Raw genomic sequence first — 14,937 nt, 5'->3', positions numbered from 1 at the left:
CCTTGCTGCAGGCAGGTGCTGTCAGCCCATGTGCTGGCCAGGTCTCGGAGGGCAACAGCAGCTTTCAGTGTTCCCACAGCAGCAGCTGACTGCAACCTGCTTGAGCTGCTGAAAATGGCCTGTGGAGGTGGCAGCAAAGTTTCCAGTAGCAGCTGTGCTCCCAGTCTTCTTGGGGAGCTGCTGAAAATTGCCCAGTCACTGTTGCCTTACAGAGGTGATGAGAGTTTTGGCAGACTGCGCTGATTTTGGAAGCAGCTTCTCTTCCTTCCGGTCCATGGCATTTGGTGTTACCCTTGAATCAGTGTTTTGAGCTTCCTATGCAACGTGCTGGAAAGTCTTTTCTGTAGATGTCTGTAGTTGTCTCTTATGAATCTCTGCATACTGTAGTGGAGTGGTCAAAATAATGCAGAATTAAACCCTGTGAATTTTTTTTTTCCTGGCACGCTGGCTTGCTCGTCTGTCTGCCATCCTGGCCTTTCCGACTTCCTTGCAGCCTGTCTCCTCCCTCATGCTCTTGCCCCCCGGATGAATTTGGCATTCCTACTTGTGGATTTGTTAGAACATTGGCTGGGTTTAAAATGACCCGCAGTGAAATCTGCCTCTGGCTGTATTCAGTGTGAGAGCAGGGTGCTTACCTGGCTGCAGTCCAGTTTCAGCGCGTCTTGCTGAGGGAGCTTCCTGCTGGCTCCAGTGGAAGCTGCAAAAGGTACCTGTGCATATTTGATCAGCTAGCTACAAAACCCACAGAGACATTTTTTTACCCTTTATTCTGCGCTTACAGAAGCTTTTATAAACCGATAAATAAAATTCGTTAAAATTCAAGAGATTAATGGACTCAGACTGGCTTTTCAAAAATTGGTCCAGCTTGATCTACTTCAGATCCCTGTTGAAGTTGGTCAGGCTGTTGGGGTGATCAAAGCCCCCAAGTGACTTGAGTTTGAAGCTGAGCTCCCCTCACTTAGAGTGTTCTCCCATATTCTGTCATCCTCCGAACAAGCTCAGAAGTGATGGATGCCTTCACAGCGTGGCAGTGCCCCAGGACCTGTGGCTGAGTACCTATGGCAAATCGCTGAGTGCTGGTGCAGTCCCAGGCCGCTGGAAGAGCGGGGAAGCGGCAGGGAAGCGCTTCGTTTCCAGCGCCTGTGGGAGGTTATCCTTTCTGCTTTTGTTTAAACTAATTTTTGCAGCTTCCCGTCTTTTCTGCCTTTCTGCTGAACTTGCTGTGCTCTTCAGCAGACGCAATTAAAAGTCATTTGGGGATTAATTGACCTCCATGGCATTTCCTGCATGCTAGGAGGAAGGCAAGTGTCCTGCTCTGGAGAGTTACGAGGCTTAAATGCCCTGCAAGGCCAACCATATATCTGGTTGGAATGACTGGGTGAAATTTGTTTGAACCCCTTCTTATGGCAGCACAGGTTTAAATTGACTTAAACCGTCAGTCCACCACACCTTTAAGCTTCAGTGCCCCAGCAGCTCATTCATACCCTTGTTGCTAGCACAGGCAGAATAAGCTGCATCAGGGAACTGGTCGGCCACACACCGGGTAGTTTTGTTCGGGCCAGGTCGCTTGACCACTGAAACACCGTTTTGCTAGGGGAGCTCTTTGCCGGCCGATGGCAGCCCCTTATCTCAAGCCTAGGGAGATTTCAGCGTGGTCAAATCGGCTTTCCAAAGGAGCAGTAAAACTGGGGAATTCATAGCTTCATGCATATGCCCACGGCCATTTCTTTGGTCTCTGAAGATGTCATTTGTTTTTTTCTCAAATTTTGCTTTAATAGGCAGGTTGTCTAATTCTGGAACAGCAGATGGCAAAAGGCTCTGGTGTTTTGCTGGCAAAATGCTTTATTGTTGCTATGGGAATAGTCCTTGCACTGCTGCAGAGCCGGAGCGACTCCTGGCCGTCTAGCAGGAATTCTGTTACACCACATTTGTAGATACTGAGAAATGAGTTGGATTCTCAGGATTTAAGGAACGTAACTGAAAGCTTTCTTCCATGAGTACAACCAGAGGACAAAGTAGACATAAGTGTTACCTCTGCAACAGGTGTAGTTTCACTTTTGTTATCTCTGATTTTTGAGTAACCTGAACTGCAAACAAAAGACAGAGCTGCATACTAACTTTAAAATTTTTTTTTTGTTTTTTTTAGCTCCCAAGAAGATGAGCGGCCTATGTCACCCTTCTATGTGAGGTATTTACTCAATTGTTTTAATTTCTTTTTCTATGTGGGATTGACTTGTTATTAGAATTAAATGTGGGGAGCGATGCCAGAAATGCTGAACAGACTGTAATCAAACTGACAATTAAGTTGAATTCATAATCATTGCTCAGCTAGTGGGATGAATGCGTCTTTGGAGATAGACACTCTGTTGCAATTTTTTTTTTATTTAGAGACAAGGCTCAGGGTTTAATGCCAGTCTTGTAAATTCTTAACTAGAAGATGGACGTTCGTTTCCTCTTTTCTTCAGTTCATTATGTAGCTTAGATGCCTGTCATGAGTAGCTTATAATCTGTGGGCACAGGAGAGATTTTTGCCACAAGCTTTGAGGAACTGGCAGTGTATGCTGCTCAGAAAGAAACCAGGAACCAGATGGTGAGTCAGCAGCCCATACAGCAACTGCTCCGCTGCTGCAGCCCACAGCAGCAGGAGAGTGCCTGGGTCCCCCGCGTGCCTGCCTGCAGGGAATGGCACTCGCACCGCATTTGAACAAATTGCGTTTCTTGTTTTGCCAACTGGAGGGCAAAGTCACTGCTTGTAAAAGTGGCTTAATTCTGTTGACATCAGTGAAAGTTTGCTCTGCTGCGTTCAGTAGCAGGCTCAATTCCAGTGCTTTCATTTATATTTAGTGGAAGAGCGGGAGCCAGGGCAATTAACGGTGAAGGGCTGCAGAGGAGGAAGGGCCAGATATTATAATTGGGTTCTTTGATCTCTGCAGAGTTTAAACAAATAAAAAGAAATCCCCATGGTGCTTTCTGTGAGAGCAGTGATATTTGGAATTCTTACAGTGATCTCTTAAATTTGTTAATTCTCTTGCCTATATTTCTATTTACCTTTGTAGCTTGGGTTTCTTTCTCAGAGAATTTTTCTCACATGAACTACAGAAAGTGGGCGTTTCACGCATACTCTTAATATGGAGACTTGCGTTAAAACTGTGCAGAAATGTGGGTCAGTGAACTATTCATGTACCAGCCTGGCTGCATGGCCTTGTCTGCCTTCCTGTTGATTCACCATCACTCCCTGCAGTGTATTTGCGTAGATGTTGCCTAGTCTGTGCTGCAAAAGCTCCAAACTGTCCACGGAGGTTTTGCCTTTCCCTTTGGGAGATTATTCTGTAGCTGCGTACATTCCCCTCTAACAAGTTTTCCCCAGTTTAAATCCTTATCCTGTCTTTCCATTGAAAATATTCCGCCTCTTTCTTTCTGGCTAGATGTGACCTTCAAATGATTGTAGGCTTTCATTATATTTTCATCTGTCTTACTGCTGAAAACTGTCCTTCCGAGCCCGTTCCTGGATCACAGAAAAATGATCCAGGAACGAGATTCTCTTCAGCTGACCATGTCAGGATTGCTGAGGATATGAGAAGCAATGAGTGGACCTGAGGAAACTGGTATCAAAGCGGGACATTTCTGAGAGGGAGGAGGCAGGTTTGGAAATTTCAGAGATGTGGGAATGTTAGGATGGGAAACAAAGAATGAGTGTGTCCATTGGAATGAAGGGATGGCTTCCCGTGGGAATGTGTCTTGCAAATAGGAAGGGAACAGTCAGGAATAAACACGTAGTTGGAAAGTGAAGAAATGGATAGTAGGAGCAGAGAGCTGTACACCTTGCAGCATAAGGCTTCATGCCAAGCTTGCATCTTTTGTAACATTGAGACACAATTACTTGTAAATAAAGCTGACAGCTTGTAAGTCTTGCTGCTATTTATCACACATGAAAAATGTGTACTCCTGAGGTCAGTTGCCAAGTGCAGTTAATTTGGCAGGAGATCTGGTGCTGGCTGGGCAATTCATGGTGCTTCAGCTGAGGACTTGAGTGGGTGGCCAGTTTTTTCTGTGCAACTTTGAATGTTATAATTGTTGCCCCAGAGCTGTGCATGACATGTAGGAATTGCATTTCACAGCATGGAAAAGGAAGGGGAGACTGTCTGCTTTAGCCATCTGATGGTCAAATTTATTTATATTGCTACCAGTCACACTTACATAGTTTGAAATACTGTTCAAGTAATCCTTCAAGTAAATCATGAATGTGTATGTACAGAGCAGTCGCAGCTGCGGTTGTACAGTAGTTGCAGATAGATAATTACGCAACAAGTTAATTAAATGGGAACAAGAACTCTTTACCTTCCAAACACTGCATAATACTTGGCTTTTGCCAGACTGAAGGAGCATTGTGTTCCTCCGTAAACCAGTTTTGGTAGGATCAAACCAGAGACTTGGTTCTTCAGTGCTGTACCATGTCAGCTAGCAATGGAAATGTTTTCCTGTATGTTATTTTTAACAATCAGGCAAATGCTCTTAACTTTAAGTCGGAACTGTCAGAATGCCACGGATACGTTATTTCTTAAAATGGCACTGATTTAGGGTTGTGGATTTGTTTGTGCTTTTTTCTTTAGGCATTGGGAAAGTCATGACCAAGTATAGAATTAATCACCACTGCTGCTCTGTAAGGGAATAAGCAGTCAGTAATGGTACAAGAGTAAGTGGTAAATGAGGCAAAATGTGACATAGGTTTGCCAAGAGAGGTGATACCGGTACAACCAAATTATTTTTTTATATGACTTTGCAGAGAGAGGAAGAAAAGAAATATACCTAATCTGTCTGATGTTAGCAAAATGCTTTAAACCGTGTCATCTGTATGGAGAAAATGGGCATTAGTACTAGAGCTTAAAGATAGGTAGGGGTGAGACCTATAGGTATTGCTGGTAGGAGAGGAAGGAGATTGCTGGTGGAGCTTTTTAAGTGTCATGGACTTTTTTTTATTCTTTAATAGCCACTGGCATGATAAAATAGAATGACGCATATGAATTGGGTTTATACAGAAATTTAGGAGGGGTGAATGGGATAGGGGTGTCCTGTGGGAGAAAATATATGACAGTGAGATACGATACAGGATGACTGAGATAGATATATATCTAAGATAAGCATGAAATACAGGATGAAAAATAATAACATAGGTAATAAAGTCATACATGTCAGGACTAATAATGGAAATCCATGACACAGAAGGGGAGTTCATCACATTTGAAAATGCTGGGGAAGAAAAGGACATATGTAGAGGAAGTATGGATGCCCTTCTACAAGAGTCAGATGAGGCCTCATACAGTTTCAGTAACTCGTGTTCCAATGGCATTAGATTTTTGAAGATGATTGAAGAAGTGGGCAGACCCTTTTATACGATGGAGAAAAGAGTGGGTAAGGCTTATTTACCATAAGAAATGAACTAGAGTACACATATTCCCTCTGGGTTTTAGACAGAGTGAAGGATTGTTTATGTTAAGTCACAATACTAATGCAAAAGAAAATGTGTACAAGCAGGTTACAAATAGATTTGGGCAGATAATTAGAAATTTTATAGCTGGAGCCCTCTCTTGCTGGGCACTGCAAGGATGAGGTGAGCTTGACCTGTTTGTGAGGTCTGGGGATTGAATCCATTCATGTGCTGCTGACCAGGGTTATTATCTCCTCCTCTGGACTCCTTGGCAAGATAATCTGTTTGACTCAGCTATGCTCAATACCAGGCAAGGAGATTTCTGCACTGTTAAAAGAAGAGGGAAGCCTTGCTGGGTGGGGAGTTGTGCCTGAAGGGCATTTATCCTAAAACCTTACATCCTAAAACCTTTTGTAAGGAACCTTGTGGTAGAGGGAGTTGACTGTTAAAAAATGTGTAGCACTGCTCTTTGTATAATTCTGTAATAAAACTCAATGCCAGCTGTACTGAGTAATCACTACTGAGAGACAGTGTGTAGTTTCAGGTAATGAAGCAGCATCTGGCAACAACAATTCCCTGTAAGTACACTTCTATTAAAAGTGTGCAATGAGTTTCTAGAAGACATGGAATCTACAGGCAGACCTCATGCTGGCGTATGTGCTTTAGATTTGTCATTAGTCACGTAGATGGTTTCAGAGGAGTTTCCTGATGAGTACGTCCTGAGATAAACCAGAGTGATATTACAGGGCAAAAAAGCAAAAGCTTTGTAGTGTGGAGCTTCGTTGTTAACATGCAGAGCACTAAACTGAAATTGGGATGAGAGATGATACCACAAGCAATGCCAAAAAATGCATGAGTGCAGGGCAAGGCGTTGGACAGTTTTGCCTGTTTTAGTACGACTTTTCTCTTGAAGTACTAGTATCCTGTTGGCAGTATTCAGTACAGCTGACTGTTTCTCCTTCTAACAGTTGTTTTTTGAGACACCTCTTTTTATATAATGCAAGTCAAGTATTCTTAGCCTGTAGTATATTGGGTAAGATGTTTTACTCTGTTTGTTCTCAGGTCAATTTTCTGAAGAAACTGAAAAATCTCATTCTAGGTTTCACGCCTGCTCAGAAATATGCTTGGCTGCCTTCCCACTGGACACTTCCTCCTCAGTGGAAAGTGCCATAAGAGGTCCTAAAGCCCACAGGAGTGCTGGGCCCTGTTATAAATCATTATTACATTGTGCAATGCACGTTAATGTCCTGCATCACATCAGCGCTGGCTGAAAATAAACACCAGGCTGCTGGGTGCCTCTGCTTTCAGTGTCCAGCTACTGTGCGTGTCTGAGGCCACCAGAGGAGTATTTTCCCTCTCTGTAGAGGAACCTGCGCAGACACAGCCATCCAAATTCACCGAGCTAAATCCGGTGGTGTGTATTAATCCCCTTCAGGGTCGTCTCTGCTCCAAGCAGTAGGTGTCAGTGTGCACCCATCATAAAGGGGATCCCAGTGCAAGTGAAAAACAGCAGGAATCCTGAAGAAAACAAGACAGTTGCTTTTAGTAGGGTTAGTTTTCTGCATAGTAAGACAGTAGTGTCAAATATAATGTACCACGTTTAATGGAAGGAGAATTGGATCTGAGCTTGTGAAGTTGCTGAGAAGACATTGAGAATGTGTCCTCTGTGTGATGGGACATCCCAGTAACTAAGAGCACATCTTTTTATTTTTAAACTCATTATTTTCATGTTTTATATGCAGACACAATCCTTCTCTTTGGAGAATGTGTGTTAAATGAAGTAGTTGTCTTAAAATAGATTCCATGTGAGTCTGCAGTATTGCATGTTGCAGTGTGAAACATCTGTGGAGAGGGCCCAGTGTTTAGACTATATAAGTACCTATGACAATGGCATTTCCTAGGTTACAGGTTGGAATAGTATGTTTGGGAGGACTTCAGAAATTTCCCATCTGAAATGTCAGAGCCATTTAAACATCTTCTACCTTGCTGGAACGGCAAAGTTGTAAAAAGTTTTTGCATCTGTTGAGGCTTGCTTACTGTTGTGCTTGGCTTTTAAAAAAACAAAAACAGGAAAGAAAAAAAAAGCTTTGCTTCCTGAGTAAAGCAGATAGATTGTAAATAAATCTCAGCAATGAGTGGCCTTAGTTCCAGATTTTATGTATATCTTACAATTTAGGTCATTAAGTATAGTCAGGAGTTAATTCATTGACTTTATAAATGAAAACCCAATCTGGGAAAATGCTATGCAGTAAGCCTGTTTGCTCTGGTTGATGTTTTCACTTTGCTCTTTTAATACCTGGATGCTAATACATTTTGCTCGATAGTGCCTTGAATGACAAAAGCAGGAGAGAGGGTTTGATATCCAGCTCAGTTATCTGCCTGCTATCACATGATGCCCAGTGTAGACCAAACAGGGTGCGGGTATTGAATGAGGTAATTCTCGCTCTGGTGCATATCTTTTAAACCGAGACAATACTAGTTAGGAGGGGCAAGGGAGATTTAATGTGCTTAAAGGTGATGGAAAAATACCACCTTCCCATATTTGAGGTTGGAATGGAATGGGAGAAGTGGCCATGCAGTAAGAGTTCACCTTATGTGTGAAGCAAGACGTTATCCAGAGCTGATGAGGCACCTGTGAAAGTGAGCAAAAGACTTCAGTAAACAAGTTAGACATCACTGGGAAGTGCTGGAGGTCAGATTTCCGAAAAGGAAAAGTGTGAGGGTCATAAGAAGCCAGTTCAAAAGCTTATAGCACTTAGAGCAGCTGTGTGCTTTGATGCAGGTTTTGTGGCTGGTTCTCTGAAAGTAAAAGTCCCCAGTATTGGGAAACTCTCCTGCTGCTTTCTGTCACACATGGGAACCTTTAATTTCTATTGGAAGTCACTGTTTCTCAGTGTGCTCTGCAGCAGCTTTATAATTTAATAAAGATAATCTAGCTGTGGAGATAATTGACCGTACGTATCAGTGAAATGAAGCAGACGTGAGGAGAAAATAATTAACTGAAGCAGAACATGAGTTTCCATTGTCCAGATGATCTACTGAGCAAAGCAGCCCTTCAGAGGCAGCTGCCTGCACAGGTGGGCATGCCCAGAGGGCTCTTCTGGGCACAGCTTGCCTCACCTGCTCCATGAAGCATAAATGCAACTGTAGAGTGACTTTTGCCACCCAAGAAGTTTGGAAAACCCCATAGGATGCACCACACCTGCCTGGTTGCTTTTCTGGGCTGTGAAATCCTTACAGGACCATGCCTTTCCCCGAGTTTGCTAATGTGCTTGAGCACCCCCTTTAGGCTCTAATCCAAAAACCACAGTGTAACTCTCTCTCTTCTACCATCTGTTTTGGATGTGAACGTCCTCATTGTAAAAAAGGTTGGTGCAGAGTAAATCAAGCAATTTAGCAATGCATTTAAATTAAGCTTCACAATGCAATAGCAAGGAAAGTTACCAATTGTGGAATTAAAAGAAATTTAGCGTGTGTGGAAAAATTCTGATTTAAAATCTCCATCTTATTGAGAGGGGGCTAATAAAAGAGCATTAAAATATCACAGGCCTAAGAACAAAGTTATATTCAGTATACAAGGAAGCATAGTTAGAAGGGAAATGTGAAAAAAACAGAATGCCAGAGCTTCATTTTGTAGTCTTCCTCTCAGCTGGCAGGTAGCTGTATACATATTTCCTTATTTTGTTGGTAGTTTCAAAATCACCATACTACTGACTCTCCAACAGAATCTATATTGTCTGAGTACGGCTTTTGTAGGTACAACGCAAAGTAGTTGTTACACAGAGATGCATCATTATGAATTAGCAAGGTTAATGGACTTAAAATTGAATTGGTGTTAGTAAAGCGCACAGTTAATTGAGAATTAGACAACTACAGAACGTACTGGGGTGTTATGAAAATTTTTGGCATTGTACTTAGATATTTTTGCAGCTTTCTTTTGTTTCTTCTTTTTACTACTTTACACAAAAAGCTGGTATGTTTTCAGTAATGATGCCCGTGGTTTGCAGATAGTGACTGTTGGTCTTGAACACCGCAGACGGAGTTAACACCACGAAGTTTTACTCACATACAGTATCTAGCCTTTCATTAAGTTTATGTGAAACAGGAGTTTGCATTTTTGCACAGCATTAATCCTGTGGAAATAGCCGGAAGAGCTGTTTCCTGAGATCTTCTGTCTTGTTTGATGGGTCGGTATACCTACATCCTAGGGATATTTAAAAAAAAAAAAACAACCTGGAGTCCAAACAATCCTATCTCCCCCTCCGCTACCACTTTCCTGATGTGAAAACAGAGAAGAAAGGTTTGATGCGCAAGACGCCCACTCGGTATGGATTGCATGTAAATATTAACTTACTCCCACACACATAGGAGCAGTAGCCAGTGCATTAATTGTATCTTACATGTTTTAGCCTATCACACTAGCATCTTACCTGCTAATCCATCTCCCATGGGAGGCCAGGTCTTAAAAATAATTTCAGGCTGAGACGAGGCCAAATAGTTTAGGTAAGTGAACAGGAAAGCAAGTAGGGTGCTTGAAATGTGGCCTTCAAATTGCAAAGCCATCCAGTAGTTAATAGCCAAGATGTTACATGTGGGAAGAGATCTTGCAAAATTTTTTTTCCTATATGCAGATTACATGTCCATAGTAAGTACATCAATACTTGTTTCTGTCTTCTGTTCATGAAATCATCTGAATGACATAGATGCTCAGGTGCTGTGCAGGTGATGTGGGATATACTGGCAAATCCATGGCTGCTTTCATGCTGTGCCACGGCTCCAGGGACCTGTGCCTGGGCTGGAGATAAACACCAAATGAAGCTGGGACTGGAAGGGATGTGCGTGTGGTTAGGGTACTGAGGTCAACACACTGGCTCAGCTGAAGAAAGCTGAAGTGTACTGTGAGTCTGACTTGCATTGTCCATCTCCTGCCCGCTGCCATAAGTGACACCCAAACCTAGGAGAGCCACAGAGAGGTTATCGTCTGAGAGTGCTGCAGATTCTTAGCTAGCTCTAGATCTGTACAGTGAAATATTCGAGGGAAGCAGAGCGGAAACCTTTGGTTAAGCAAAGGGAAGTGGGCTGTTGTTGGTTCTTCTGCATTGAAACGGTTTGGGAGAAACTGGTAAATACTGAAAGCAATGAAGGGCTGTTCTAGCAAGAAACACGTCTTGCATCCAGCCTAGCTCATACCCTGGCCACGCAGTGCCATTTTATTGGGATATATCAGCTGGATGTACTGCTAATTCCTCTGCTGTTATGGGGATAAATCGAAATGAAATGCCTAGGCCTCTAACTTATTTGACTTAACAAAGATCACAGGGGAGATGAATAGGCAAAAAGTGTCACTTTATCTGCAGAGCCAAGTCAGCGTGGGGGAAGAGGTGACAGGATGGGACTCGGCTTGGCAGAGGGAGGAAGGCAGTGACAGCTGTGCGAGGTGGCACGTCAGCTTATTCAGAAGGGCTTTAAACAGCAAGCAATGACACCTACAGTCACGTCAGCTCTTCCTGAGCCTGAAAACAGACCAAGGGGAAAAAGGAAAGAAGAAAGCGTACATTGTATTTTTAAAAATGTGAAGCAAAGAACATGAATATCAGCGAGTGGCAGGAGAATAACTGTGCAAAACCTGTATTTTGCCTTTGCCCTCCATTAATATTTAAAGATTCTTAAATATTAAGTCATTTTTCACAGTGTATACATTTTCAGGTCAGCCTTGAAAGGCAAGGACTTTTGTAATGAGGCTAAAACAACCTGCAGCAGCAGAAACCTCAGAAAGCAAAAAAGTCTGCAGCGTGCTATGGTTGAAATACTTTCCGTTAGACCTTGGCCTGCTGCAAGGAAATGACAGGAAAATTAATTCTTGAGGATATTGGCATTGTCAAAATGTGCCACATCACCATTGGAGTGAAAAGTCCTTAAGGGGGAAACTTGTGGAATGCACAAGCAATTGTTTTTGAGACAGCTCAGACCTTTAAATCTTAGTGCTGCAAAGAATAAGAGTTTTTAAGACCTTATTGTGATAATTAGATCTAACTTTCTCCTCTTTTTTTTTTTTCTTTTACACAGTGCCCACGTATCACAAGTCAGTAGTAACATTCCTGCTACAGGAGAGTAAGTGTCTCTTTCACAGTTTTGTAGCTACCTTTTTTGTATAGTGGATGTTTTTAAAGTATTGCTGGTTATCCTTTGATTTCTCTTTAAGGGCTGTTCTTGCACAAACTAAAAAAGACAGTGTTTCCCAAACTAAAACATCTGCAATGATAATAAATCACTTCCTTCTGAAAAATTCTCAGGCCCTTTGTTCTTCCCTTGGTCTGTGCCTGCAATGTTTTGGTTCTGCAGGACTTGCGTATTTAGAGAAGCCGTTCACACTGCATCATCCTCTTGCTCTTCTTTGTGCCTTGTAGCATCCCAGCAGAGGATGGGGCTTGACCCCACTACCATAACTGGGAGCAGTAGAGCTAACGAGTTGGCTCCCCTGACAGATCTGGAAATTCCCAGTGGCTGATGGGTTTGCAGAACTGATTCCTGTCAATACATGAAACAGACATACTTGCCTAGTTAAACCTATTTTTTTGCAGTCGGTGAGATCTTCTGACTTTTTTGGGAACTGCAGTCTCGGCAGACTTACAACTATAGCAGCTTAGCAACAGCTTTTGTAAATTCTCTGGAGAAGTCAGCCCAGGCATAGGTTCCCGTACTCATAGCTACTCAGTTGAAAATTGACCAGTGAATCCTGCGAGAACTTTTTTTAATAATGGAAAAAGCACTAGAAGCTATATATGGACTTTGGAAAGGCGTGTTTGAAAAACTCGTTCTTCAGCAGACTACTTAAAGCATTGCAGGAAACAGGAATGGGGTGGGGATATTAAAAAACGTGTTTCTAAATGATCTTTTTGCAAAACAAAATATATATTTTGCCTGTAAAAACTTCTGATTAAAGGAAGGCAGGCAGGCAATATTACAAGAAAACGTCGGTACCAAAATGAGGGAGACTTGGTTATGTTGAAAGTTCAAGAAGACCCACATCTTTGATTGATGCAAATGCAGAGGCTTCCTTGCTGTAGCTTGTGTGGAAGCCCTCTTACTGTCAATGGGCGTGGTGGTGATCTCACACCAGAGTAAGTCAGGGGTGGCTGTGGGTTCATTCATGGCACAAGAATAGTGTGAAAACAGTAGGAACTCGGAACCAAATCTGTGCTTGGTCACTGAGTTAGGCGTACGAGGAGTTTGTAGTGAGGTGCTCTTTGCATGTTCTCATCCCCCTGTAAGACAGCAGTAAATCTCCTTCTTGCAGATGATCTGTTGCCCTTCTGAGCTCGGATTGCACAAGAGACTTGACCAGTGTCAGCAGGCTGGGTATCAAATACAGTTTTGTCAGGGCAAGTATTGTTAAAGTGGAGGAAGAAAGTTAAGCACCAACATCTATAGTTGCAGTAAGTAAAATTAGCTGTTTTACTGAAGGTTCAAACATCCCTAGAAACAAAAAAGAGCAAGATGAATTGGGAAGGCTCAGCTCTTCTGAGGGACATGAATATCAGGGTATCTGAAGATTTTGGTGTAGCTCTTTGCAGATGTTACAGCCCTAGGACATTTTGTACTGCCTTGCCATCATCATAAAACATAACCCTCAGATACCCTTGTTTTATTTATTGTTGTAGAGAGGGAGCTCCACAAAGTCTTTGAGCTCAATTGACCTTATTTTTCGGCTTGACAGGTATTTAGAGAAGACAATCCGCTCAGCCGTGGAGCAGCATCTCTTTGATGTTCATGGCTCAGGCGGCCAGAGTTCAGAGGACTCTGAATCGGGAACATCTTCAGCCTCTTCTAATGTGTCTGCCAGGCAGAGGAGGCGACACCACAAAGAGCAGGAGGAAGCCCGGAGAAACAGAGACATGTACGAGCCTGATTTCTTTGTTTTGGAAAGTATATTTGATTAAGCGTACCCTAGTCATGTCCTCTTATCAAGGCAATGCTTAGTTCTGTTACGAAACGCGCTGGCCCTTGCCCTGAGTTGAAAGTGCAAAGCAGACTAGTGCCTGTGCAGAGCTCCATTGCATCAGTTAGAGCTGGGAAAGGTAGAGTTTGTTAGAGGTCATGGAGTGGGGCAAAGTATGACAAGAATCCGTATTTTTTTATGCAGTATAGTAGAGGTTTTAACTATAGTACTTGGAATTGTGTATTTACAGTATTTGTTGTTTTAGTGGAAGTTTCCGAGCAGCTGGCCCGATTGCCTGTTACTTTCTTTAGATAAACACATTGGGTTTAGATGCTTTTCTGAATTCAGAAGGTCTTCAAAAATGAGATCAAGGTGCCCTTTTGCATGTCGCGGCACAGCTTACGTTTGGGTTTATTGAGGAGTCCTGGGAGTTTGTCTGAAAGTAGAAAAGTCTTCCTTTTGATTTATCAGAATTTAATAATTTTTGTCCACCAATATCCAAAGTTTAAACATGATTTAGTGGTGAATTTCATTAAATGTCTGTCAAAGAGCAAAAATAATACCTATTTTTCCTTTTATACTCCTCTATTTGTGGCATATATCATGTGGTACAAATGTATTGCCACCACAGCCTTAACAAACACTTGCCCAAGGCATAGTTATCTTTGAGGAACAGTAACTACAGACTTTGCAAGGCCACGGTCTAATCAGTGCTTACCTATATGTCTAGCTTTAACACAGCACTAATTCTCATAAAGAATGTGTATACTTGGCTGTAGTATTATATTATTAGGATTTCAAGTTAGATTTTGAAGTAAACATCTAATCTCTTCTTGTTTTTTCCTGGGTGCTGAATTCCCCAAATCTTACTGTATTTGCACCTTCCTGTAGGAAGCCACTTTTATACAGGTGCATAACCTTTTCAGTACCTCATGTTAATATTGCAGCCGTGCTATTTTCCCAAATGTGTCATTGCTACTGTTACAAAAAAAATCAATAGTTACAAAATAAAAAGCCATTTCCACAGCTAAGGAAAATACGCTGTGAAGATGAACTGGGAAATGAGCACTTGCAAGTCACCAAAGTATCTGGCAGCGGCTCTGAAGTAGTTTTTCTTGTTTAGTAGCCCTGCTGACAGGCTTCTCAGGTAAGTAGGTCAGAGACTGGCTAGTGTACGTGTTTGGAAGCATATAGTACTGCAGGGCTTTTTCAACACTGCGTTACAGAGCTGCCTTTAGACAGGGTTAACACAGTTGTTCATGTTCCATCTGTGAAGCTGGAGCCAAGGATTTAAAGCACATCGGAAGTTTTGAATGCTGGCTAGGGTTCAAATTGTTTTCCCTGGTTCCCTTAGGTCAGATTGCTGGAAGTCCTTTGGGTGAATTATCAAAATTGAGAATTCCCTTCAAAACGTCTTTCTGTTCTTGTTGTTTTCATTGTCAGTGACTTCATCTCTTTGCCTTGTGATGGATCACAAGAGGATTTGTAATGTCACAAGATGGGACTTCAGCTAGGAAGAGTGTTTATGGCAAAAACACATACGTGAACTCCCAGGCTTTGCAGACTAGATGGT

The 14,937-nt window shown here is 42.4% G+C and overlaps 1 protein-coding gene across 16 annotated transcripts in view; it reads left to right on the top strand.

The window, feature by feature from the left end:
• Positions 1–14,937, top strand: part of FAM13A (family with sequence similarity 13 member A) — a 137,661-nt gene that overhangs the window by 82,960 nt on the left and 39,764 nt on the right. For 12 of the 16 annotated variants that reach the window (XM_064449937.1, XM_064449935.1, XM_064449934.1 and 9 more), the window contains 3 exons: positions 2,147–2,188; positions 11,492–11,536; positions 13,143–13,322. In XM_064449937.1, coding sequence (XP_064306007.1) covers positions 2,147–2,188; positions 11,492–11,536; positions 13,143–13,322 — 267 coding nt within the window. The remainder of the gene's footprint in view (positions 1–2,146; positions 2,189–11,491; positions 11,537–13,142; positions 13,323–14,937) is intronic. The other 4 variants (XM_064449933.1, XM_064449947.1, XM_064449938.1 and 1 more) reach the window with 3 other exon arrangements.

The sequence above is a fragment of the Phalacrocorax carbo genome, chromosome 4, assembly GCF_963921805.1.
Source record: "Phalacrocorax carbo chromosome 4, bPhaCar2.1, whole genome shotgun sequence".
NCBI classification, from domain to species: Eukaryota; Metazoa; Chordata; class Aves; order Suliformes; family Phalacrocoracidae; genus Phalacrocorax; species Phalacrocorax carbo.
Note: the sequence above shows the minus strand (reverse complement) of the source record. Positions and strands in the feature narration are given on the sequence as shown.